The sequence below is a fragment of the Schistocerca gregaria genome, unplaced genomic scaffold (assembly GCF_023897955.1).
Source record: "Schistocerca gregaria isolate iqSchGreg1 unplaced genomic scaffold, iqSchGreg1.2 ptg000867l, whole genome shotgun sequence".
NCBI lineage: Eukaryota > Metazoa > Arthropoda > Insecta > Orthoptera > Acrididae > Schistocerca > Schistocerca gregaria.
Window position 1 is genome coordinate 143,305 of NW_026062229.1, and position 19,405 is coordinate 162,709.

The 19,405-nt window shown below is 48.1% G+C and overlaps 8 protein-coding genes and 1 non-coding gene across 11 annotated transcripts; 4 read left to right on the plus strand and 5 right to left on the minus strand.

Annotated features, from left to right (window-relative positions):
* Nucleotides 1–9: 9 nt before the first annotated feature.
* On the minus strand, nt 10–3,793 carry LOC126323774 (uncharacterized). The gene is made up of 2 exons (XM_049994773.1): nt 3,427–3,793; nt 10–3,316 (listed from the first exon to the last, which is right to left on the minus strand). Exons 1-2 carry the CDS (start codon nt 3,700–3,702, stop codon nt 86–88), a joined length of 3,507 nt encoding a protein of 1,168 aa, XP_049850730.1. The 5' UTR covers nt 3,703–3,793; the 3' UTR covers nt 10–85.
* Nucleotides 3,794–4,267: 474 nt separating this feature from the next.
* Nucleotides 4,268–7,173, plus strand: LOC126323740 (rho GTPase-activating protein gacJJ-like). Its single transcript, XM_049994735.1, has 2 exons — nt 4,268–4,769; nt 5,023–7,173. Exons 1-2 carry the CDS (start codon nt 4,548–4,550, stop codon nt 6,976–6,978), a joined length of 2,178 nt encoding a protein of 725 aa, XP_049850692.1. The 5' UTR covers nt 4,268–4,547; the 3' UTR covers nt 6,979–7,173.
* Nucleotides 7,174–7,247, minus strand: Trnav-cac (transfer RNA valine (anticodon CAC)). The gene has a single exon. It is a non-coding gene; the product is annotated as a tRNA-Val (tRNA).
* Nucleotides 7,248–7,302: 55 nt separating this feature from the next.
* LOC126323726 (myosin ID heavy chain-like) lies at nt 7,303–10,391 on the plus strand. Of its 2 annotated transcripts, XM_049994718.1 has the most exons (5): nt 7,303–7,329; nt 7,399–7,509; nt 7,581–7,710; nt 7,771–7,828; nt 7,907–10,391. In XM_049994718.1, exons 1-5 carry the CDS (start codon nt 7,327–7,329, stop codon nt 10,362–10,364), a joined length of 2,760 nt encoding a protein of 919 aa, XP_049850675.1. In that variant the 5' UTR covers nt 7,303–7,326; the 3' UTR covers nt 10,365–10,391. The 2 variants fall into 2 exon arrangements, with proteins under 2 accessions (XP_049850675.1, XP_049850676.1); XM_049994719.1 differs by lacking the exons at nt 7,303–7,329; nt 7,399–7,509 and having other exon boundaries at nt 7,624–7,699; nt 7,907–10,372.
* On the minus strand, nt 10,372–11,124 carry LOC126323727 (uncharacterized). Its single transcript, XM_049994720.1, has 3 exons — nt 11,057–11,124; nt 10,922–10,972; nt 10,372–10,869 (listed from the first exon to the last, which is right to left on the minus strand). The coding sequence occupies exons 1-3, from the start codon at nt 11,085–11,087 to the stop codon at nt 10,385–10,387; spliced, it is 567 nt and encodes a 188-aa protein (XP_049850677.1). The 5' UTR covers nt 11,088–11,124; the 3' UTR covers nt 10,372–10,384.
* Nucleotides 11,125–11,645: 521 nt separating this feature from the next.
* Nucleotides 11,646–14,583, plus strand: LOC126323751 (uncharacterized). 2 transcript variants are annotated; one of them, XR_007559657.1, is made up of 2 exons: nt 11,646–11,782; nt 11,852–14,105. XR_007559657.1 is itself a non-coding variant. In XM_049994748.1 (2 exons), the coding sequence occupies exons 1-2, from the start codon at nt 11,774–11,776 to the stop codon at nt 13,819–13,821; spliced, it is 1,983 nt and encodes a 660-aa protein (XP_049850705.1). In that variant the 5' UTR covers nt 11,652–11,773; the 3' UTR covers nt 13,822–14,583. The 2 variants fall into 2 exon arrangements, 1 of the variants encoding a protein (XP_049850705.1); XM_049994748.1 differs by having other exon boundaries at nt 11,652–11,782; nt 11,848–14,583.
* Nucleotides 13,913–15,189, minus strand: LOC126323752 (protein KTI12 homolog). Its single transcript, XM_049994750.1, has 3 exons — nt 15,024–15,189; nt 14,720–14,957; nt 13,913–14,554 (listed from the first exon to the last, which is right to left on the minus strand). Exons 1-3 carry the CDS (start codon nt 15,169–15,171, stop codon nt 14,089–14,091), a joined length of 852 nt encoding a protein of 283 aa, XP_049850707.1. The 5' UTR covers nt 15,172–15,189; the 3' UTR covers nt 13,913–14,088.
* A 128-nt stretch (nt 15,190–15,317) lies between these two features.
* On the minus strand, nt 15,318–16,715 carry LOC126323787 (proteasome subunit alpha type-4-like). The gene is made up of 5 exons (XM_049994787.1): nt 16,670–16,715; nt 16,474–16,516; nt 16,219–16,357; nt 15,711–16,153; nt 15,318–15,648 (listed from the first exon to the last, which is right to left on the minus strand). Exons 1-5 carry the CDS (start codon nt 16,670–16,672, stop codon nt 15,542–15,544), a joined length of 735 nt encoding a protein of 244 aa, XP_049850744.1. The 5' UTR covers nt 16,673–16,715; the 3' UTR covers nt 15,318–15,541.
* Nucleotides 16,716–16,771: 56 nt separating this feature from the next.
* On the plus strand, nt 16,772–19,401 carry LOC126323786 (mitochondrial escape protein 2 homolog). Its single transcript, XM_049994786.1, has 3 exons — nt 16,772–17,053; nt 17,234–17,364; nt 17,462–19,401. The coding sequence occupies exons 1-3, from the start codon at nt 16,925–16,927 to the stop codon at nt 19,356–19,358; spliced, it is 2,157 nt and encodes a 718-aa protein (XP_049850743.1). The 5' UTR covers nt 16,772–16,924; the 3' UTR covers nt 19,359–19,401.
* The last annotated feature ends 4 nt before the right edge of the window (nt 19,402–19,405 follow it).

Consider the following 19,405-nt stretch of genomic DNA (forward strand, 5'->3'; position numbering starts at 1 on the left):
TCTTCCCTGAGTAGAAAAGAAAAAAGAAAGAGAGGCATATATATATATTAATGTATGTAATAATTTTTAGACGCTTGCTTTTTGGTCACTCTATGTGTTGATTTGGTTTAGGGCGTTTGGCGTTTAGTTCAGGAGATGCCTTGTTTTTTCTCTTTTGTTTTTTGAGGCTTTGTGTGTTTGGCTTGACAGGTTTGTCCTTTTTGCTGCTCTCGAAGCACCCCACTAGGCACCGATAGGTTTTGTTGTATTTCTGGTCTTTTTGTCGTGGAGCCAACTCTTCTTTGATCGTATCGACGTCCCATATTTCGAACAGGTCGGCCTGCTCGAAGACGCGCGACGAGACGGTGAACACCGATTGAACTGTCGTGACCAGGCGACTTCTCCAAGGCAGCGCGACCTTGGAATCTCGAAAGCAGGTGAGGACGGCGTTTTGGAATTCGCGAAGTACTGTGACAGCCTCCGTTGAGTGCTGCTTGATTTGGTGTTCCGTTAACAAAACTGGGTAGAGGGTCAGTACGATATGAGTACGTTTGTATGCGTTTTGTGAATCAGCTACGATTTTGTCGAGTCCCTTGACGAGGTCCCACGAAATAGATGGGGAGCGTTGCATGACTTCCGAGAACACTTGTAAGTACAGGTTGCAGTTGGAGGTAACTTTCGGGTTAGATTTGGCATAGAACAAGAGCATGTCTCGAAAGTTGGTGCAGATTGCCTGACGAGCGACTTGGTTGGACTGCTGAGACAAAAGCGCGCGCTGTAAGAAGAGCACTACGTTGATGATTGCTTTCCTGGGAGTGGATGGCTTGCGGAAGAGGCGGTAGTATTTGTCGAGTAGTGTTAGGGCGGTGGAGAAGTGGTCGTCTGCGATGGTGCTCGGGCGAGTCTTTGAAGTCGTCAATCTCGTCAGCAAGGCATGAATACGGTCTGCGAGGCGTTTTAATTGCTTTTCTTGATGTTGGTGGAGCCAGTCGGCTACGTTATCTAGAAAAGACCAGAAGAACGGATGCAGAGGATTGGAGATGAAGAAGGATTCAATGACGGCGCTGAGTCTGAGCTGATGGTCTATGATGCGCTCGGCGTTATTTTTTCTGTCTCTTTCGAGTTCTTTTTTGGCCCGGAATGCGCGAAAGGCAGAAGAGAGGCCGCGATCGAGAGCGAACATTTGTTCGTCGTTTAGTACAATATCTTCTGAGTCTTCTTCGTCGTCGGATGCGGAGTCGTCATCGCTATCGTCGCGCGCGTGGCTGGGTGAGGAGTGAGACGCGTCAGTGGAGAGGGAGTCGAAGCTTGAATGGTTGGAATCAGAGTCATCGGAAGCGTCGCTTTCGCTTTCAGAGGGGCGGTTCGTCTTCGATTTCGGTACAGGTGGTTCGAGCTCATTCCCGCATTCAGCTGCGTCTTCCTCGGCGTCGTGACTTTCGACGGGTTCAGAGTCCGAGTTAGCGTTTGAGTCGTCTGCGTCTGAACCGTCGTCTAGGCGATCGGAGTCCGAACAGATGCTCGAATCGGAGTCCGAATCGTCGTCGTCATCTGTCGCTACGGTGAGCATGGTTTTCAGAAGGATGTCGAACGCCTCGGGGGCGACTTGTTGATTTAGGTGGTTCCAGAGCTGCTCGACTAAGAAAAGGCACGCTTGGTTTGGGTTCGCTAAGAGGGCGACGGTGAGGCGCGAAAGGGGTATTGTCGATTGCTGGTCTTCCTGAGACATTAGGTGGTTTACGACGGTTTTCAGGTCATCGCACGCGGGCAGTATCGTAGAAGGATATTGGAGAAGAAGGATGGCCGCGTGTATTGAAACTGGGTAGAAGAACTTCACGGCTTGAGAGGAGTCAACGTTCAGTTCCAACTGGCGTCTCAGATGATCCGATTGAGCTTTTGCGTCGGAAAGGAGCGACAGGTCGATTTGAGGGTCGAGTGGAAAAAGTTCGTGCGGAGTGTGAGACAAGGTCCCGTCGTCCCAGTCGAGCAATGGCTTGAGCCACTGCAGCGTGACTTCTCTTGCTTGGGTGGGGTTTACGAGTCGTGAGGGGCGCGATTTGGATTGGGGGTCGGGGGAAGCACGAGGGAACTGTTCGATTAGTTTTTGGAAGATGGCGTGGAACCTTGCGCGGAGGTTGTCCGTGAGGTCAACGGTTGGTACGGAACATAACACGACGCTGTCCGCAGGGTCTGTTGTGAAGCGGTCCGGTGAAGTTGGAGAGGTAGCACGGTAGAAGGCGTGTAAATACACGAATTTTAGAATGACGTGGTTGATAGAGGCGTGAGGGGTGGTTTCGTAGATATGCTTGAGCTCGCATACAATAGAGTATTGAACGAATTCTGCACTTTGGTACTCGTGGCCTTGAGCGTTGGTTGAATAGAATTGCTTGATCAAATGGAGAACGTAATCTTCTAGCTGGTCTTTGGTGAGATTGAGGGTGAGGCGGTCGACGAGGTCGTCTTGAGAGGGCTGGCGTATTACTTTGTTCGAGAACCGCACGTCGGGGCCTTGAAGGATCTTCAGAAAGACGGCGGAGTTGGAGTTTTCGAGGTGTTGAGCGGCGGAACAGAGCTGTTTGAAAAGAGAGTGCGCGCTGGGCGGCGCGCCGCGATTCATGTCGAGGCATTGTTGCAACCTACAGAGTATGAACGGTTTCAGGATTATTTGGTATGTATCCAGAGGTATTTTGGCGAGGATCATCGATGTGATGGAAAATCCCAACGAGACAAAAGAATTGATTTTTTTTTTCGAAAAATATGTTTTTAAGATGTGGTCGATGAGTATGTTGAGCCTGGTAGTGCGGTTTGAGCTCATGCAATAGTCGAGCAAGTAGTTCCAGACGCTATGGACTCGTGGAAACGAGGAGACGCACTGCGCGAGTGCATCAGAGATTTTTGGCAGATTTTCGTCGCTGAGGAGTGCTGGTGAGGCTTCGTGGCTTGAGTGGCATTCCGAAATTGTATGAAAGATGGCCGTCAACGAAATGGCTTGAATGGAGTCGACGGAGAGAAATGGGAGGAAAGTGGAGGCGAAATTTGTCCAGATTGATTTCGGTACGATTTCCGCTAGATCTCTGATGACACGAACAGTGAACTCAGAGTATGGCGAGTGTTTTAGGTTCAAATAGGTGACAAGTTGGCTCGACAATTTATCAAGTAAAGAGTTAAGTTTTCGTTCAGAGATTGTCTGGAGTCTTTTAGATCGGATCATGGCCGTCGTTGTCAAGAGAATGACAAGCTGTCTCTGTGACAGGGAGATTTCATTTTTTTTGCTCATGACCGTTTCAAAGGTGGTTTGAATAAGGTCTGATAAATCGGTCTCTATGTACGTCAAGATCTTGAAAAAAAAGTTAGTGGCGTGAAGAACAAAAAGTTTCCAAAATGAGAGGAAGGGTTTCTCGAGGGGCAGTTCGGAGCTGAAGAAATCGATTCGCATCACAGACGTACTTCTACGAGCGCCGTCGCGAATCCGAGGCAGGCGGTTTTGTCTTCAGACGCGAGTCCTTTGGTCAGGCGTTTCAGCGTGTAGTCGAGTTCCGGAGAGTTTTTCTTGAATTTAGCTCGGAGTTGATCGCCCTGTGACGTCTGAACATTCAACAGAGTTTGTACCAATACAGCGGTGGCCCTAGCGCGAACGATCGGGTCATCTAGAGCTAGCTGCCAAAAGAGGTTTAGAAAGGCGGTATCGGCCGCCGAGACGCCGGCGGGTATTGTTTCCGACATGGTAGTTCCCGCTCTGATATCTTTGGTTGCGTGGACACTAAGGAGCACCAGATTTTTTTCCCGCCCTTTGGTATCAATCGTGAACTAAAATGAGGATCCGCATTGGTTTTCGCTCATGGAAAAAAAAATTCGCTAAAAAAAAGTGCTTCTGGCCCCTTTCGAACGAGGGTTGGACGTTTTGGTTCACGAGATCTATGCGACAGTTTTAACAGACTGCGCTGGGTTTTTTTTAGAGAGGGAGAGAGAGAATCGAGTGCGCCATCGCGCGGGCGAAAATTGCGGGAAAAGAAGAGACTCTGGCGGGCGGAGCGGCGAATCACTTCCGATTGTTTCCTCTGGGCGCATAGACATGCTTTTGAAAGGGGCGATAGGGCCAGCTGTTTTTTTTTGTCTATGCGTACTCTGAATTCATTTGTGTATGGGGAAATTTTAGAACTTGCGAGTCCACTTTCAGATTCTGTAGGCCAATACGTCGAGCTCTGAATATGTCATTGATCCTCGATTGTTTTAACGGTTTTGATATGACGAAGTTCGATTTGGACGAAGATTGGGCGTAGCTGAGCGCACAGGTATCTAATTTTCACAGGGATTCGCACACGGATGCGAGAGTGCTCGCGCAGCTTCCAAGGCCCTCTCTAGGTGTTGACCGCAGATTTAGAAAGAGAGGGCTCAGAATTCAGTGTTCACGTATCTTCTAATAAAATAAGGTAAAAAAAAATCTAGAGAATTTACTTGTACGACATTTTTCGTCATAGCGCATATCAAACTAGGAACGAGGCGCACTTTGTCGAGCGAGAAACGGCATATTCAGTGACTTTCGTCTAGTTCTTTCGGTCGATAAGACAATGGTCCATCTGACGGTTTGGCTGCCGCCCGGATTCAGCGAAAAGACAAGCGACATAGAGGTCGACCCAAGCACATCCGTATCAAGCGTAATTCAGGAAGTTTCAAAAAAGTTGGACTGTTTGTCATGGCTGGAATGCGACCTGTTTTTTGCAGATTCTCCCTCTCGAAAATGGATGGATTGCGATAAGGCACTCTCTGACTATAGCATTGGTGAGCAGCGGGTACGCGCCCACGAAGACGTATTTTTTTTTGTGCCACGCAAATTGTGTGTGTTGTGGTCGTGTTGGAGGCAGCTCTGGTTTGTCATTGTGTACGCGTGCGCGGAGATACAGCACGGATCTTCGGTCTGCTGAGAGGAGAAGCACGTATGCGGCAGTCGCTGTCTGTGCATGGTACCGCAGGTTCTTTCAACTGAAGGCAGGGATTTTTTTTATATGGACGGTGCGTAGACGTGCTGATTGTTTGTGTTTGCAGGACAAGGATGTTGTAGTCGAGCTCAAGAGTCGGTACCAGAGGATTTATGTTTGGCATGTGTACAACGCAGGAAATAAGGTGGTGGGGGGGTATGTTTTGATGAATGTGAGGCGCCCTTTGAGCGCTTTTCTCCGATACATAAGGAAGGCGTTCAGTTTGAAGTATGAAATAGCGAAGTACCAATTGATCAACAGAGCGACGATGTCTTTGCTACCTGAGGACAAATCTCTTGCAGATTTGGACATACCTTTACCGTTCGAAGTATTGGTAGCTCAAGAGGGTACACCGATGTCGAAGGAGTCGATTGATGCCTTACAGAGCGTCGAGGATGTGTTTAACTCGTGGTCTAAGTTGTCGAAGAGCGCGTACTTGGACAAAAAGAAGCGCTGGTTGGTGTACGAGAGGGGCAAGTTGTTGAGTTACAAGAATTCCGAAGAGGAGGAGCAAGGAAAGCCGCTGGAATGCATTGACTTGACGGAATTTTGCCTTTCCTCGGACAGAAAGAAATGCCTGATTGAGTTGACGGGCACTGAGTCGCCCAAAGAGACGCATTCTTTGAAGTTCAACACAGAAGAAGATACAGATGTGTGGGTGTCTTGTTTGAAAAGAGTTTGTCAAGACGAGGAGTCGATTCCACGTGGGGCGAGTAAGTGCGAGGTATCTCCGCTTTATTTCGGAGCGCCGATTGAGAAGGTAAAGCCGCCCGAGCAGGACGTTCCGTATTTGGTAAGAAGGTGTATTGAATGGCTGAGAGAACATGCGTTGGACGTGGAGGGGATTTTCCGGTTGTCCGGGTCTCAAAATGAGATCAACGCGATCAAAGCGCGATACAACGAGGGCGAGATGGTGGACGTGGAGGAGATAAGCGACGTGCACACGGTGGCGGGGCTGCTGAAATGCTATTTTCGAGATTTGCCAGAGCCTTTGTTGAAGTACGAGCATTATGAAGCCTTTTTACAAGCGCAGGAAGAAAAGGATCCAAACAAGCGCATGCACGTGCTGAGGGAGCTGATAAAGCAATTGCCTACGGTGAACCAAAAAACGTTGAAGTATTTGATTGAATTTTTATCTTGCGTAGAAAAGCACTCAAAACAAAACAAAATGGCACTACACAATTTGGCTACAGTGTTTGCGCCCAACTTGATTCATGTGCGCGAGAAGGACGATGTGATACGGACGGTGCAAGACACTCCGTTGGTGAACGGTCTGGTGTCGACGCTGATTCGAGACTATGAATGGATTTTTTCAGAGAGAGAAGAGATGGTGACATCTGCGGCCAAGGCCACGCAGAGTTATACGGCGCAGAATCCGAACCAGCTTTCTTTCGAAGTGGATGACATTTTGAACGTGTACAATCCCCGAGTCGGGGAGGATGCTTGGTGGTATGGAGAGTTGAATGGAGAATTTGGTTTGTTTCCTTCGGATCACGTACAACTTTTGACTAATCGTAAGCAGCAATTTTTGGCAGAGATGCAGCAAGTGCAAGAGAGGGTTACTGACAACGCTAAGCAGATTGAGTGTTTAGAAGCTCGAAAGGCCCAACTCGTGTCTGAGATAAAGACACTGCGAGCGCTAGATAAGATAACTCGTCGAGAGACAAAGAAGGTGAATTCCGTCATTTCTTCGATGCTCAATGACGAGACGAACAGTGTGTACGGCATTCAGTTTCAAATAGACCAACTACTGGCGCACTTCAGCAGTTATGGAAAAAAGAAGAAGAGCGTGCAAGAGATGAAGCTTGAAATGGTCGAGGAGGTGACTTGCGTGAAGAAGCTGTTGATGTCGGACACCAAGTACCGGAAGGTCAAGGACAAAGGTATCAACATTATTGATACGCTTTTGGACAAGCTTGATCAGGAGCAACAACTTCGAGTGAAGGTGAATCTAGAAAATAAGTTATTGAACCGTAGTCTGAAGAGGATCAAGTTGTATTTCTCTTGTTTGGACGATGCATAGGTTTTTTTTCGGTTTCGGTACGGAGAAATGTTGGGTTGCAAAAATAATAAAGTGAACGACACTGGTGTTTTGAGACTAGGAAGAAAAAAAGGCTGGCGTGGACGTGATTTGAACGCACATAGTCCCCGTAGTCACGGAAAAATGTCGTGGAGCAAAAAAACAATAAAATAACACGCTGTTTAAACAAAAAAAAAATGATTCCGGCGCGATTCGAACGCACGACCTCATCGGTGTGAACGATGTGTGATAACCAACTACACCACGGAACCCTTGTATATTAGTTTTATGGTTTTTTTATGTAAAAGTTCGTTTTTTTTAATTTCGATTTATTTTAGGTGATACTGCGAAATGGTAAGGTAGACGCTGGGAGATAGGGGGGGGTTTACGCGGTGGGGTTGAGCTGACGGTGCTTGTTTCTAGGCACAAATACTGAAGACATGTGCGCTGGACGACATGGTGATGTTGAAGGACGTGTCAGAGAATGGGATTTCGAGTAATCTCAAGAAGCGATACGAGACGGATCAGATATACGTACGTGTTTGAGCGGAGTGTTGTTCGAGTGGGCGAAGGGGTGACTGAGAATTGAGGTTGGCGCCGCGAAGACGTATATTGGACACGTTTTGATATCGATCAATCCGTACAAATCGATTCCCGAGTTGTTCAGCGTTGATCGCATGATGGACTACCGAGGGAAGAACAGGATAGAGATGCCGCCACACGCGTACGCGGTGGGTACGTTTTTTTTTTGTGTATTGTTCTGAGAGAGGGAGGTAATGACGGTTGGGGTGTTAGCGGACTCGATGTACCAGTCGATTGTGTCTGACTTGGAGAGTCAGTGCGTGATTATTAGGTACGGACGGAAGGGGGGGTCGAGAGCACGGAGTTTTGGAAAGGGGGGTGCTGACGTGCGTTTTTTTTTTTTTCGCAGTGGAGAGTCTGGAGCTGGAAAAACGGAGGTGTCCAAGATCATCATGCAGTACATTTCGCAGAACTGCGGTTCTTTGGAGGAGGTGATTCGAGTGAAGGACGCGATTTTGGACTCGAACCCGTTGTTGGAGGCGTTTGGGAACGCGAAGACGATTAGGAACAACAATTCTTCGAGGTTTGGGAAGTACATGGAGATTCAGTTTGACAGGAGTGGGCAGCCAGTGGGAGGCAGGGTGACGAATTACTTGCTGGAGAGTTCTAGGGTCGTGGTGCAGAGCAAGAACGAGAGGTCCTTTCACATATTTTACGAGATGTTGTCTGGAGCGGATGGGCAGATGAAGGAGAGGTATCGTTTGTTGGATGCGAGTTCCTACCACTACTTGAATCAGGGGAACTGTACGGTGGTGGACGAGATAGATGACGTGAGTGATTGGAAGGACTTGTTGCACGCGTTGGACACGATGAAATTCAGCGAGAAGGAGAAGGAGGAGGTGTTTCGGTTGTTGGCGTCAATTCTTTGGGCGGGAAATTTGGAGTTTTCGGAGCAGAATGAGGAGTCCAAGATATCGAACGGGGATTGCTTGGACCACGTGGCGTCGATGCTGAAGATAGACGCGGCGGTGTGTCACGACGGGTTTTGCAAGAGGACGATTCAGACGGGGACGGGCGGTCGAAGTTCGATATACGCGGTGCCTCAGAAGGCGGATGAGGCGGCATATTCGAGAGACGCGTTTGCCAAGGCGGTGTATTCCAGGTTGTTTGACTACACGGTGTTGAGGATTAACCAGAGGTTGGGCTGGAAGAGCGAGGAGCTTCCGATTTTGGGCATTTTGGATATATACGGGTTTGAGGTGTTTGAATCGAACGGGTTTGAGCAGTTGTGCATTAACTATGTGAACGAGAAGCTGCAGCAGATATTCATCAATTTGACGTTGAAGGAGGAGCAGGAGGAGTACGAGAGGGAGGGGATTAAGTGGGAGCCGATAAAGTTCTTCAACAACAAGATTTGCTGCGACTTGATTGAATCGAGACAGAATCCGATAGGTATTTTTACGTTGTTGGACGACGTGTGCAACTTCCCGCAGGCGAGCGACGAGAAGTTCTTGTCGAAGTTGAAGGAGAACCTCGCGCAGCACCAGTTCTTCAAGCTTGGGTCGGCGGCGAATTCGTTTTGCGTGAAGCACTATGCTGGAGACGTGGAGTACTCGACATCCGGGTTTTGCGACAAGAACAAGGACCTGTTGTTTAACGACCTGATTCAGTTGGCGAAGTGCAGCAAGATTGAGCTTTTGGTTTCTTTGTTCCCGGAATCGGCTACTACGGACGACAAGCGTCGTCCGACGACGGCGAGCTTCAAGTTGAAGACGTCCTGCCAGCAGTTGGTGGACTCTCTTTCGAAGTCGCACCCGCACTACATAAGGTGCATAAAGCCGAACGACAAGAAGCAGTCGAGGAACTACAACGACACGCGGTGCCTGCATCAGATCAAGTATTTGGGACTGTTGGAGAACATCAAGGTGCGTCGCGCGGGGTACGCGTATCGCCAAGTGTACGACCGGTTTTACTACCGATATGCGATTTGCTCGGATGGCACGTGGCCGACGAGCAAGTACGCCGGGAGGTTTCGAGAAGGCGCGTCGGCGATTTTGGACAGTTTGGGCATCGAGCCCGCCGACAAAAAATCGGTTTACGAGCTCGGAAAGACGAAAGTTTTCATTCGGGCTCCCGAAACGATCTTCTCGCTCGAAGAGATTCGCGAGCAAAAAACGTTCAGCTATGCCAACTGCATTCAGCGCTACTTCATGAAGAACGCGTACGACCGCCTCATGTACGTCATTCGCAAGTCCGCGAACGATGCCATTCGCGGCAAGAAGGACCGCCGCCAGAAATCGCTCGATCGCCTCTTCCTGGGGGACTATATCTCTTACAGCGAGAACTTTCAGCTGAAGAGCATCGTGGGCAAAGGCGTCAAGGTCTTCTTCGCGGACGTGTGCAACTACGTTCAAAAGAAGAAGATTCGCCTCGTCATCATCATTTCCGCCAACAACATTCACCTTATTGAGATCGTCGCCAACAAGGACAAGGCTACCAACAAGACCAAGCCCTGGGTTTATCAGACGCAGGTGCGCATCGCTGCCGCCGACTTCAAAGGCGTCGTTCTGTCCGAGTTCGCCGACAACTACATCTGTCTGTGCACCGCCGCCTCAGAAAACTACCTCATTGAAACGTCCAAAAAAACTGAAATGATTGCCCACCTGCTCAAGATCAATCCCCACATGAGCATTGAGTTCAGGAATTGTATCGACATCACCTACAAAAAGAAGTCGATCAAAATCACCTTCGCCAGCGATCCGAAGAACAGTGCTCCAGACGGCGGCCTGTACAAGAAAAAGAAAGTTCTTGTCTCCAGGGGACTTGGCAAAGACGCCTATCCGAATTTGGTAGAACCTAGAAACTAATAAAGTTTATTTCGTCTGTTTCAATAATCGCTTTTTCTTTTGCTGTCGTATCGAGAAGAGGAGCGCTCCTCCTCGGGGCGGACGGACCGGCTCTCCGGCGACCGACATCTCCTCTTCGCCGTTGGTCTCTTCGGCGACGCGTCGGAACGCTCGCTGCGAGCAGAGTCTCTCCGGTGTCTGTGCTCGCGGTTTTCGTCTCTGTGCTTTTTTCGATGGTGGTGGTGGTGGTGGTGGTGGCGGTGCGACTTTTTTGACTCGTCCTCTCCGACGCGGCCCTCGCCATTCTCGTCTCTTGGTAATTCGACGCTCAGTTCTAACGTCTCGGCTGGTTTTTCAGGAAGGCCCAACAACTGCCTCATCAGTCGCTCTTCACGCTCTTTTACCTCCCTTATTTCCCCCTCACGCTGGCTCTCGTCCTCTTTTCCCCCTTCCTTCAAGTAAAAATCGCATTTCTTCGGATTGGGATTGTTAAATGTTCTGATTTGCGTCGAGTGAAATGCCTGCCCTATACTTGTGTACACATGTCAAAAATTTGAAAAAAAAAAAAAAAAACGTACCTAAATAGTTCTCTCGATGTTTGTCCCTAACAACGCTGTCCCATGTAAACTCTGTTCACACCACCCAAAAGCGTCAGACCTTCCTAGTCGACAAAAAAAAACGCAAGCCTTTACGACAAAGTTTCCTCGACATACGTCCATGACCTCCTCTTACTCGTTTGCTCATCAGTAGCGTTGTATTTGTGGCCCTTACCTATCGGTCGCTAAGGCAACAATAAAAATCAGCTTTTTGCTCCTCTTTTTTTTCTCTCATTGCTTTTTTCTTCTACACGACAATCAGTCCCTCACAATGCCTATGATGCACAGACGGGCCTCGTCAAACCCATCAGGACCTCTATCCTATTCAAATCACCAAAGTCCCTCGGAGTTCAAGTCTGCCCCCCGCCCTCGCCGCGATGGACCGCGCTTGCGAAAACCTGGGCGTCGACACCTCACGCTCAAGACGAATACGTGACCTCACTCTTCGAAACACGCCCCTACTCCGCAGAGCGAATTCGTTTGTATCCCCCCTCGTATCCGTTGTACCATAACGGGAAAAAAACCACAAAACTGGGTATCGGTAGAGGACAAAGCTAGGGACAAGTCGGGACATCAATGATACTCCCAAGCACGTCCTCCAGAATCAGGAGGTAGCCCTCACATATGCTGTTCTTGACGCTCCTGGAAGACAACGCCAAAATTTTTGCGAACCAAAAGAAAAAAAATAACTTCTACTTCAGAGATCACTCTTTTTCTCATCAATTCATCGGCGCATCGCGCATAAAATCGGCCGGCAACTACAGCACAGAACTTCCGCAAGTCCCGTCGGCTGTCACCTTCAGTCGCCAACCGTTTCACGCCTGGGCTTTCCAAATGAATAGTGTGCGTGTCACTCAAAATTGAATTCCGGTGCAAAAAGTACCTACTTATTGTTTTCCGTCTTTAAGGCAGACACTGTGGCAGTTATAGACACTTGTATACATTATGGCGTTTTGGTCAGAATACGGGGGCTCGATTCTTTGAAACAGGCCTGCGTAGGAAGAACTTTTAGTTACAACGGTTCTGGATACACATCTTATTCGGGATCGGGCATACTTTTCGACGCACTGCACGGCTTAGTGATCACGAGCGCAACGTTGGTACACCCCTTTCTACAGAAGAACGGCGGTGTTTTGAAACGAGGAACGAAGATCGATGTTTTGGTCGGTGGCAATTCAGATCATGAAAGTGCACGCGCTCATTGGAAATCTGCTCACCTGGCCAAAATTGTCAAAAGTGGCTGTTTCACCTCTTTGATCCACCGATTTTCACCGAGAGGTGAGTGGCTAGTAGGCTGGCCCTCCGCTTCAAAACAATTGTACCAAAACGGTCATAATAATACACAAATGTCAATTCAAGATGCTGTTCTATCGAAACTCTATTGGGATGGTTTAGCAGAAGTCGCGGTACTTCGAATTACGGGCGGCCTACCTGCGGTCATGCATCGTCCGATCCGATTCGCGCCTTCTCGAAGCGTAAATCGAGGCGACTCGTTGCTCATTGTCGGCTCACCGTATGGCATTTTGTCACCAAGTATTTTTTATAATTGTGTATATCTAGTAACGGCAAGTAATCTCATCGTTGAGTCTCTTTTTGCGAACCGCTTCTCTTCTCACAATGAAGGGCTGGATGACGCAGTTATCATGCTTGATCGACCCGGACTGCCTGGTTGCGAAGGGGGACCCGTATTTGACATTGAAGCGAGGCTCGTGGGCATGTCTATCCCGCCCATCCACAGGTCGGACGAATCCAGAATCACAATCAGCTTCACTCTCCCGATAACCGCGTCTCTAATCAAAGACGTTTTGCAGGTTTTGAATCAGATAGAGCGCAGCTCATTTGGGCTTGAACGCAGACAAGCAGAAACGATTATGTCTTCACCGCACGTCCCTAGCCTAAGGAAAGCGTTTGACTCTATTGTCTTGATATCAATAGGAACCACTTGGGGGAGCGGAATCTTCATCTGCGAAGATGGTGTCATACTGACGGTTGCACACTTGATTAGACCATTTTTAGCTTCGCCTACTCCCGACAACAAATTTGCTTTACAATCAGGATATTCTATTCGAGTCCGCGTCGATTCGGTTCGGACAGGCTATTCAAAACTCAACAACGGCTCAAAAGACCTGGCTGATGCCACCCCTTTGAACCAGAGTTCCGACGATCCGCAACGTGCTATTTTACCGATATGGCATCACGCCGCCATTGAGTATATCTCTCAATCATGTCTAGACGTCGCTGTGCTGCGTTTAGAAGAGCTCGTGTGTGTGCACTGCGTTCTGGTGAGGAGAGATGACCGCGCCAATTTGACAGATTCGCAAAAGTTGAATGAGGAATCAAGGAAGTCGCTGGATTCTGCTGATTTCTCTGTGTCAGGTGAACTAAAAAAAGGCGAGAAAATCTACATTCTCAGTCACTCGCTATTCGGACCTGATAAGGGGCTTCAAGTTACATGCAATTCTGGGGTTATATCTGGCATAACTTATGTTCGTGGAAAGCCCTGCCTACTTCAGACGAGCACAACTATTTACAGAGGCGCATCCGGCGGTGCTGTTCTGGATGCATCGGGACGTTTGATTGGACTTGTAGTCTGCAATGTGGTCAATGGGGATAAATCAATTGTTTCTAGCATCAGCTTTTCGATTCCTGTGAATCTTCTGCTTTCGGTATGGGATCAGTATCTGCACAATGGGGACACCCTCTGCTTTCAGACGCTGGATACACCAGATAAGGAATTAGAAGCTATATGGAGCCCGCGTTTCGAGAATAAGTCTCAATCGAGCCATGCAACGAAATTTTTGGACTATGCATCTCGATACCTATCCGAAGGGGAATGTCAACTTGCGGATGCCTGCCAGAAAAAAGAACTGGCCAAACTGTAAAAATTTTAACTGATATTGCGACACAACATTATGATTCAGAAAAAAAAGTGAATTGCGTGGAAGGGCGTGCGAAAGCCCGCTGCTTCCCATATAGATGCCAAACACATTGTATATTCACAGAGCGTTCTTCGATAGTAGCTTCGAGACCGAATATGTTTCAGAAATATCAAGTGTAGGGAATATGCCAGTACTGCGAATCGATATCAGTTCAGAATTCACTGATTCTACACACACAAAGAGCCATTTAATCCATCAAAAAACAGATATTCAGGCACTTTCAGAAATTTGACCGTTGACATATTCTAAAAAACTATTGAGTACTTGGTGTTGAGTTTGTGCCACAAAGGACTCCTGAGTGTTGGCCATTTGCCTTATGAGGGTCAGATATTGCTTTTTGAGCCTTTGTAGCTTCGCCATTGTCAGGCCACGGACGAGATTAACCTTTACAGAACAATTTTCGATCGATATTTGCTGTCCAATGCAGTTTGCGCGGTTTGATTCTTCAAGGATGATTTGAATGGCCCGCTGAATAGCCTTTTCAATGTTGAACAAATAGTCGGGACCGGTAGTCCTTGAGCAGTGGGTGGCATAAGAATTTGGTGCAGGGCAAGCTGTCAACATTTTTTCGATCTCTGTCAGAGGCAAAGGTTGTTCCGGCTTGATGATCACGCACGGTTTGTCCCACCGCTTACTTGGGTTTGGCATTTCAAACCTGTTGGCCAGTTCATTCAATCTAAAAAAAAATGAGTTTTTTTGTATGGAGGCGAGCGTCCATTTGATTGTTCTTCCCAAAGGGCGTAGTTTTGGCATTCCAGCGGGCATCCTCTCTCAGAATGAAACAAGGTCCTCCGCCTACACAGGGAGTTTTTTGCATTTCAAAAAAAAAGGACGAACGTACTGGCTTTCTTCCCATTTGTCGCCTTCTCTAGAAGAATTCCACTTTTTTGCCTGCTGGACGGAAGTGTCACAATAGATGACACCATGATTAGTACCTGCCTCCCTTGCGAGGAGGTAGAGCTCGTATCGGCACCCTTTGATATAGTTCAAAGAATCCGCAATGACGACAGTCTCTTTCGTCAGGTTTCTTTTGATCTCCGCTTTGAGCGCCCCTCGAGTCATTTTCTCTTTTGTCTCGTCTAGGGGGTCACGTTAGTAGAGACTTTTGGAACGTGCCCAGAATTTCTGCCCGTGCTACCCTGTACCTTTGTATGCAGAGGTACGAACAGCAAAAAGGAGTTCTTCGTTGACCAAATGAAATTGTCTGCCCTGGCTTTGTAAATATTCACACAATTCCAAAGCCCTTGTCGTCTTGCCGCTCGAAGGGATTCCGCACATCATAATAAGCGGCATCTTTGTGAGCCTAAGAGTAGAGCACAGACTAGTCCCAAAAAAAAAAAAAAGTTGATTGGCCTCTATGCAAAACGGTACACACATATACTGGTCATCAGTACCGGATTTCTAGCTCTTTTTGGGTACGCACAGAATTGGATTCCCATTAAAGAAAAAGGGGTGCCGTGTATATTGTACTTGTTCATTTCATCAAAAATGGTCAAGTGAATATCAAGGATGGAGTTTTATAGGAAAATGTGAATTGCAAAAGAGCTCATGGAATCCTAATCCCTATAGGGGATCGACCAAGCACGGAGATCATTTGTGAGACCTGAAAGTGGATTCATCCGGCGGCTGAGAGGGACATGTCTCGCCTTTTGCTGAGACAAGTTTAACTTTCGATGGATATGGTTGCGATGAGGTCGTCGACTTCTTTTGCCGTATAGATATGGTTTATGCAGTTTCCCTCTGAATCTCTGGTGAGAGTTACGAATTCGACTAGATCAAGAAAAATAAGTCAATTGGAACAAAGGGGTTGAAAAAAAAAAAAAAAAACGTACTGACTTCGCTTGTTAGGTTGGCTGAATCCATTGCTTTACTAAGGATTTTGATCGCCAATTCTTTGGCGTTCTTGAGAGAAATGTCATCAGTGTAATCTTCTTTAAATATGGATTCCGCGACTTGTTTTCCCGTGCCAATACTGAATGCTTTCCAACCGCCATAATTCCCGCTCGGATCAGATGCGTAAAGTTGGAATCCGAGGCCTTTGTCCCATCCAGCGTAGAGGAACGACACACCGAATGGGCGCTGTCCGCCGAACTGAGTGTACCCCTGTTTCAGGTCGCAGATTGTTCTTACTAGATGTTCGATTGGACATGGTTCTTGGTATGTGTAGATGTATCGTTGAGAAGTCATACGGGCGTAGTTGACCATCACGTTGGCGTCTGAAGTGATTCCAGCGACGGCGCAAGTGACATGATTATCAACGCGATACATTTTTTCGCTACAAAGTTGAGTCGGTTAGAGAAGAGGTTTGAGGTACGTCGTCGTCGCGTTGACACTACGTACCTTTCAGCTTTGGTTTCAAGCAGTTTTGACACGACTCTTTTTTGCGCGGCCATGACAACGCCTTCGCTCGTAAGGATGCCCACGCACATGCCCGCTCGCGTGATAGCCTCCATGGCGTATTCAACTTGAAAAAGTCGCCCTTTTTTGCGCATCGTACATACCGTCAGTTTTGTAAGAACTTCCAATACACACAGTTTGTATAGCCTCATGCACACACAACTTTGATTTTGCTCCGGCTCGCGAAGTGCATCATACCATCTGGAGAGAAAATAGTAGTACGGGTATCATATCTGCGTGACTAGATCGTCGGTTTCGAAGTTAGTTATGGCTCTGCGGACTGGATATGGCCATCGGTACGCAGGTTGGGATCTGATTGCCAGACAGCGTTGAATTTGAGCCGTCTGATACAGTGGGTGCTCGGCAACCTCCTGGAATAGAGAAAGGGGCATACCATGTTGTGAGAGTGTTACGGGGGTACTGTAGCTTGAAACAGAAAAGTATTAAAAGGCCATTGGCTAAAAAGTATATCTGTAATTTTTGAAAATTGCCACATAATTCTTTCTTGCACATTAGTTATTGCCACGAGTTTCAAAGGGCGAGTTAGTTTTTTCTCTGGGGGCGATACAAACAACGGTATTGCGTTGGTTCATTGATATTTTTGTGCCCAAAAGTCTTTTGACGGCACCTTTTTTGCGCGATCGAAGCGATGAATATCGGCTTGGCTCCTTCTGCGTCCGCTACTAGCGCTACCGTTTCGTCACAGCTCATCGGTCTAATCGGCAAAATCAGACGGTATTGTCCGAGCAAGCGTCCGGCGCTGACGACTGTTTGTTGGGTAAGGCCAGGATCATGTTGTGCGTAACAACAGCCGTCGAAGTAAAGCAGCGTTTTCAGAGCTAATAGGCGAGATGAACACTTAAAAGTCAGTTCTTCCAGGCCCCTTTTTTGACGATTGAATTGACCCTCTTTTTTTTTTTTAACGGCCGAACTAACATTTCGGTTTTCCATTTTTTAGATTTCCGATTCCTGTCCGATGTTGGCGCGTCTGTTTGGCGGCGGACTTCGAGCAGCGGAGGCCAAGCTTCGGAGGAAGCTGGAGCAGTTTTACATTAGCAAGATAGTCTGGGTGCCGAAGCAAAACGGGTGGTACGAAGTTGTTTGCGCCTTTCTGGTACAAAAGCCAGGGCGTGGCGAGGGTTTTTTTTTTTTTTCACACAAGTATTTGGTCAGTGACATTTTTCAGCTATGTTCATTTTGGAAACACCAAAGACTGCCAACAGGCGGCTCGTCATTGGAACCGCACGTCTCGCGCGAGCAGAGCGTTTATTGTGGAGGGGCAGCCCTTCGTCGAGGACCTCACTAGTCGAAAGGCCTCTCCGCTGCTCGAAGTTAAATCGAGGCCGAAGTTCGCCTTGACACAAGAAGATCTTTTTGTGCAAATGCGTCGATTCGGGAAGATGAGAGACATGACGGTGGACGAGTCCAAGGGCGTCGCGTGCGTTCGTTTCAGCAAGGTTTCGTACGCGAATGCGGCGAGGAACTGCATGGACGGGAAGGAGATAGGAGAGTCCATACTGGAGGTCAACTACATTCGGTTGCCGTGGAAGCTGCCGGTGGATTTGCTTACGTCACCGAAGGCAATCGTACCGATAGCGGCGGCCACGTTTGTGTTATTTACGGCGCTTTTGTCGCCGGTGAGAATTTACTTTGTGGCGCAGAGGTTGACGGTCGAGCAGTCGATTGATACGCTGAGGGCCGAGTTTCAGAACAACTACGCGGTGTCGAAGACGACGAGTCCAGAGTTGGAGCTTCGCGAATGGATCAACGGCCGGCCGAGCAACGTGTTGATGTTGGTGGGGCCGAAGGGGACCGACAAGAGTATGATTCTCAATAAGGTGTTGCAGCGACGTATTTTTTCAGTTCGTGTTGACTGCAGTCAGGTCGAAACGGTACAAGATTTTGTGGACCATTTTGTACGAGATATTGGGTTTCGCCCTTCGTTTGCGGCCTTCAATCATTTGTTTTTCGTTCTTTTCAGTTCGTTTATTCCAAACGCGACACAGCTGTCGCACGACATTCAAATCCAATCCTTGCTCAGCACACTTGACCGCGTGTTCGCCCTTCCTCATTCCACTTCCCAACATGCTGTCATCGCTTTCGACGAATTTGACCAATTTGTCAAAATTCTGCATTCTGAAAAAAAAGAGGAGGCCAAAAGAGCGGCCACGGTGCTCAACATACTCTGCAATTGGGCGAAGACGACGACGGTGCGTGGACGCGCACACATTATTTTTGTGTCTAATACGGTTTACACTCGTGACAAGTTGAGTTTGATAGAGGGCTTCAACTCGCTCCCGACTATTTGGTTCAACGACATATCTCACGCCGAAGCTGAGGAATACCTCAGGTCTAGAATCATCTCTATGCGCGGTATCAACTCTCCCATCCTTTCTAGAATTCCAGACATCGTTCGCCTTCTGGGCGGCCGTCTGGGAGATTTGGACCACTTGCTCTTCCAGCTGTCTTGCGACCGTCCCGTCGATAAGGCCGTTTTCCAAATGCTCGAAGACACCAAAATGCGACTTCGAAATACGGGATTTGGCCCCACCATTTTTTCCTCCAGTCAATCTCCGTGGAACCAAATTCAGCTCTGGAAGCTCATGATGCTCCTTCAGAAGAGCCCCTACGTCGACTACGACTACGCCCTCGTCACCATCTTCGAGGGCAACGAGTCCGCCATCGAAGGACTCGTCGAAAACAGAATCCTCAGCATTCACGTCAACGCCAACGACGAGCGCCTCGTTGTACCCTATTCCCCACTCATGAGCGCCGCCTTCACCGACCTCATCGACCGCGAGTTGGAATTCCGCTGGGGGATGGAGCGGTACAAGACCGTATTCGAAATCGGCAAAGACATGAGCCTACTGGAAAAGCTGGAGACCGAGTTGACCAAGCTTTCCACCTTCTTCTCTTGCAAGGGTGTTTATCCTCCAGGCGAAGGAATAGAGAATCGATTTCTGCAACTGGACAAGGAAATACAAGCCGTCTACCAAAGACTGGCCGCGAAGAAAAGAGCACTATCCACCATCGAACACGCTATCTCTCAGTTCAGCCCCTGTCAAAAGTCCCCTTCTAACTAACACTTCAGAAAAAAAAATAAAAAAAATTTTCTTTTTCTTTCAGTCTA

Bases quoted from the DNA above. Each gene is read 5' to 3' on its own strand.
- LOC126323774 (XM_049994773.1), bottom strand. From the start codon at position 3,702: ATGTCGGAAACAATACCCGCCGGCGTCTCGGCGGCCGATACCGCCTTT. The intron at 3,317-3,426 runs GTACGTCTGTGA...TTTTTTTTCAAG, and splicing joins TCGCGACGGCGCTCGTAGAA to ATCTTGACGTACATAGAGAC.
- LOC126323787 (XM_049994787.1), bottom strand. The intron at 16,358-16,473 runs GTATGATGCACT...TGCGCAAAAAAG, and splicing joins TACTATTTTCTCTCCAGATG to GGCGACTTTTTCAAGTTGAA. The intron at 15,649-15,710 runs GTACGTTTTTTT...TTCTTGATCTAG, and splicing joins CAACCTAACAAGCGAAGTCA to TCGAATTCGTAACTCTCACC.
- LOC126323727 (XM_049994720.1), bottom strand. From the start codon at position 11,087: ATGAGCAAACGAGTAAGAGGAGGTCATGGAC. The intron at 10,973-11,056 runs GTATGTCGAGGA...TGGTGTGAACAG, and splicing joins AGTAAGAGGAGGTCATGGAC to AGTTTACATGGGACAGCGTT. The intron at 10,870-10,921 runs GTACGTTTTTTT...ACACAAGTATAG, and splicing joins ACATCGAGAGAACTATTTAG to GGCAGGCATTTCACTCGACG.
- LOC126323752 (XM_049994750.1), bottom strand. From the start codon at position 15,171: ATGCCGCTTATTATGATGTGCGGAATCCCTTCGAGCGGCAAGACGACA. The intron at 14,958-15,023 runs GTACAGGGTAGC...GTGACCCCCTAG, and splicing joins TCGTACCTCTGCATACAAAG to ACGAGACAAAAGAGAAAATG. The intron at 14,555-14,719 runs GTACGTTCGTCC...ATTTTTTTTTAG, and splicing joins GACAAATGGGAAGAAAGCCA to ATTGAATGAACTGGCCAACA.
- LOC126323786 (XM_049994786.1), top strand. From the start codon at position 16,925: ATGAATATCGGCTTGGCTCCTTCTGCGTCCGCTACTAGCGCTACCGTT. The intron at 17,054-17,233 runs GTAAGGCCAGGA...TCCATTTTTTAG, and splicing joins CGCTGACGACTGTTTGTTGG to ATTTCCGATTCCTGTCCGAT. The intron at 17,365-17,461 runs GTACGAAGTTGT...GACATTTTTCAG, and splicing joins GTGCCGAAGCAAAACGGGTG to CTATGTTCATTTTGGAAACA.
- LOC126323740 (XM_049994735.1), top strand. From the start codon at position 4,548: ATGGTCCATCTGACGGTTTGGCTGCCGCCCGGATTCAGCGAAAAGACA. The intron at 4,770-5,022 runs GTACGCGCCCAC...TTGTGTTTGCAG, and splicing joins ATAGCATTGGTGAGCAGCGG to GACAAGGATGTTGTAGTCGA.
- LOC126323726 (XM_049994718.1), top strand. The intron at 7,510-7,580 runs GTACGTGTTTGA...GGCGCCGCGAAG, and splicing joins ACGAGACGGATCAGATATAC to ACGTATATTGGACACGTTTT. The intron at 7,829-7,906 runs GTACGGACGGAA...TTTTTTTCGCAG, and splicing joins AGTCAGTGCGTGATTATTAG to TGGAGAGTCTGGAGCTGGAA.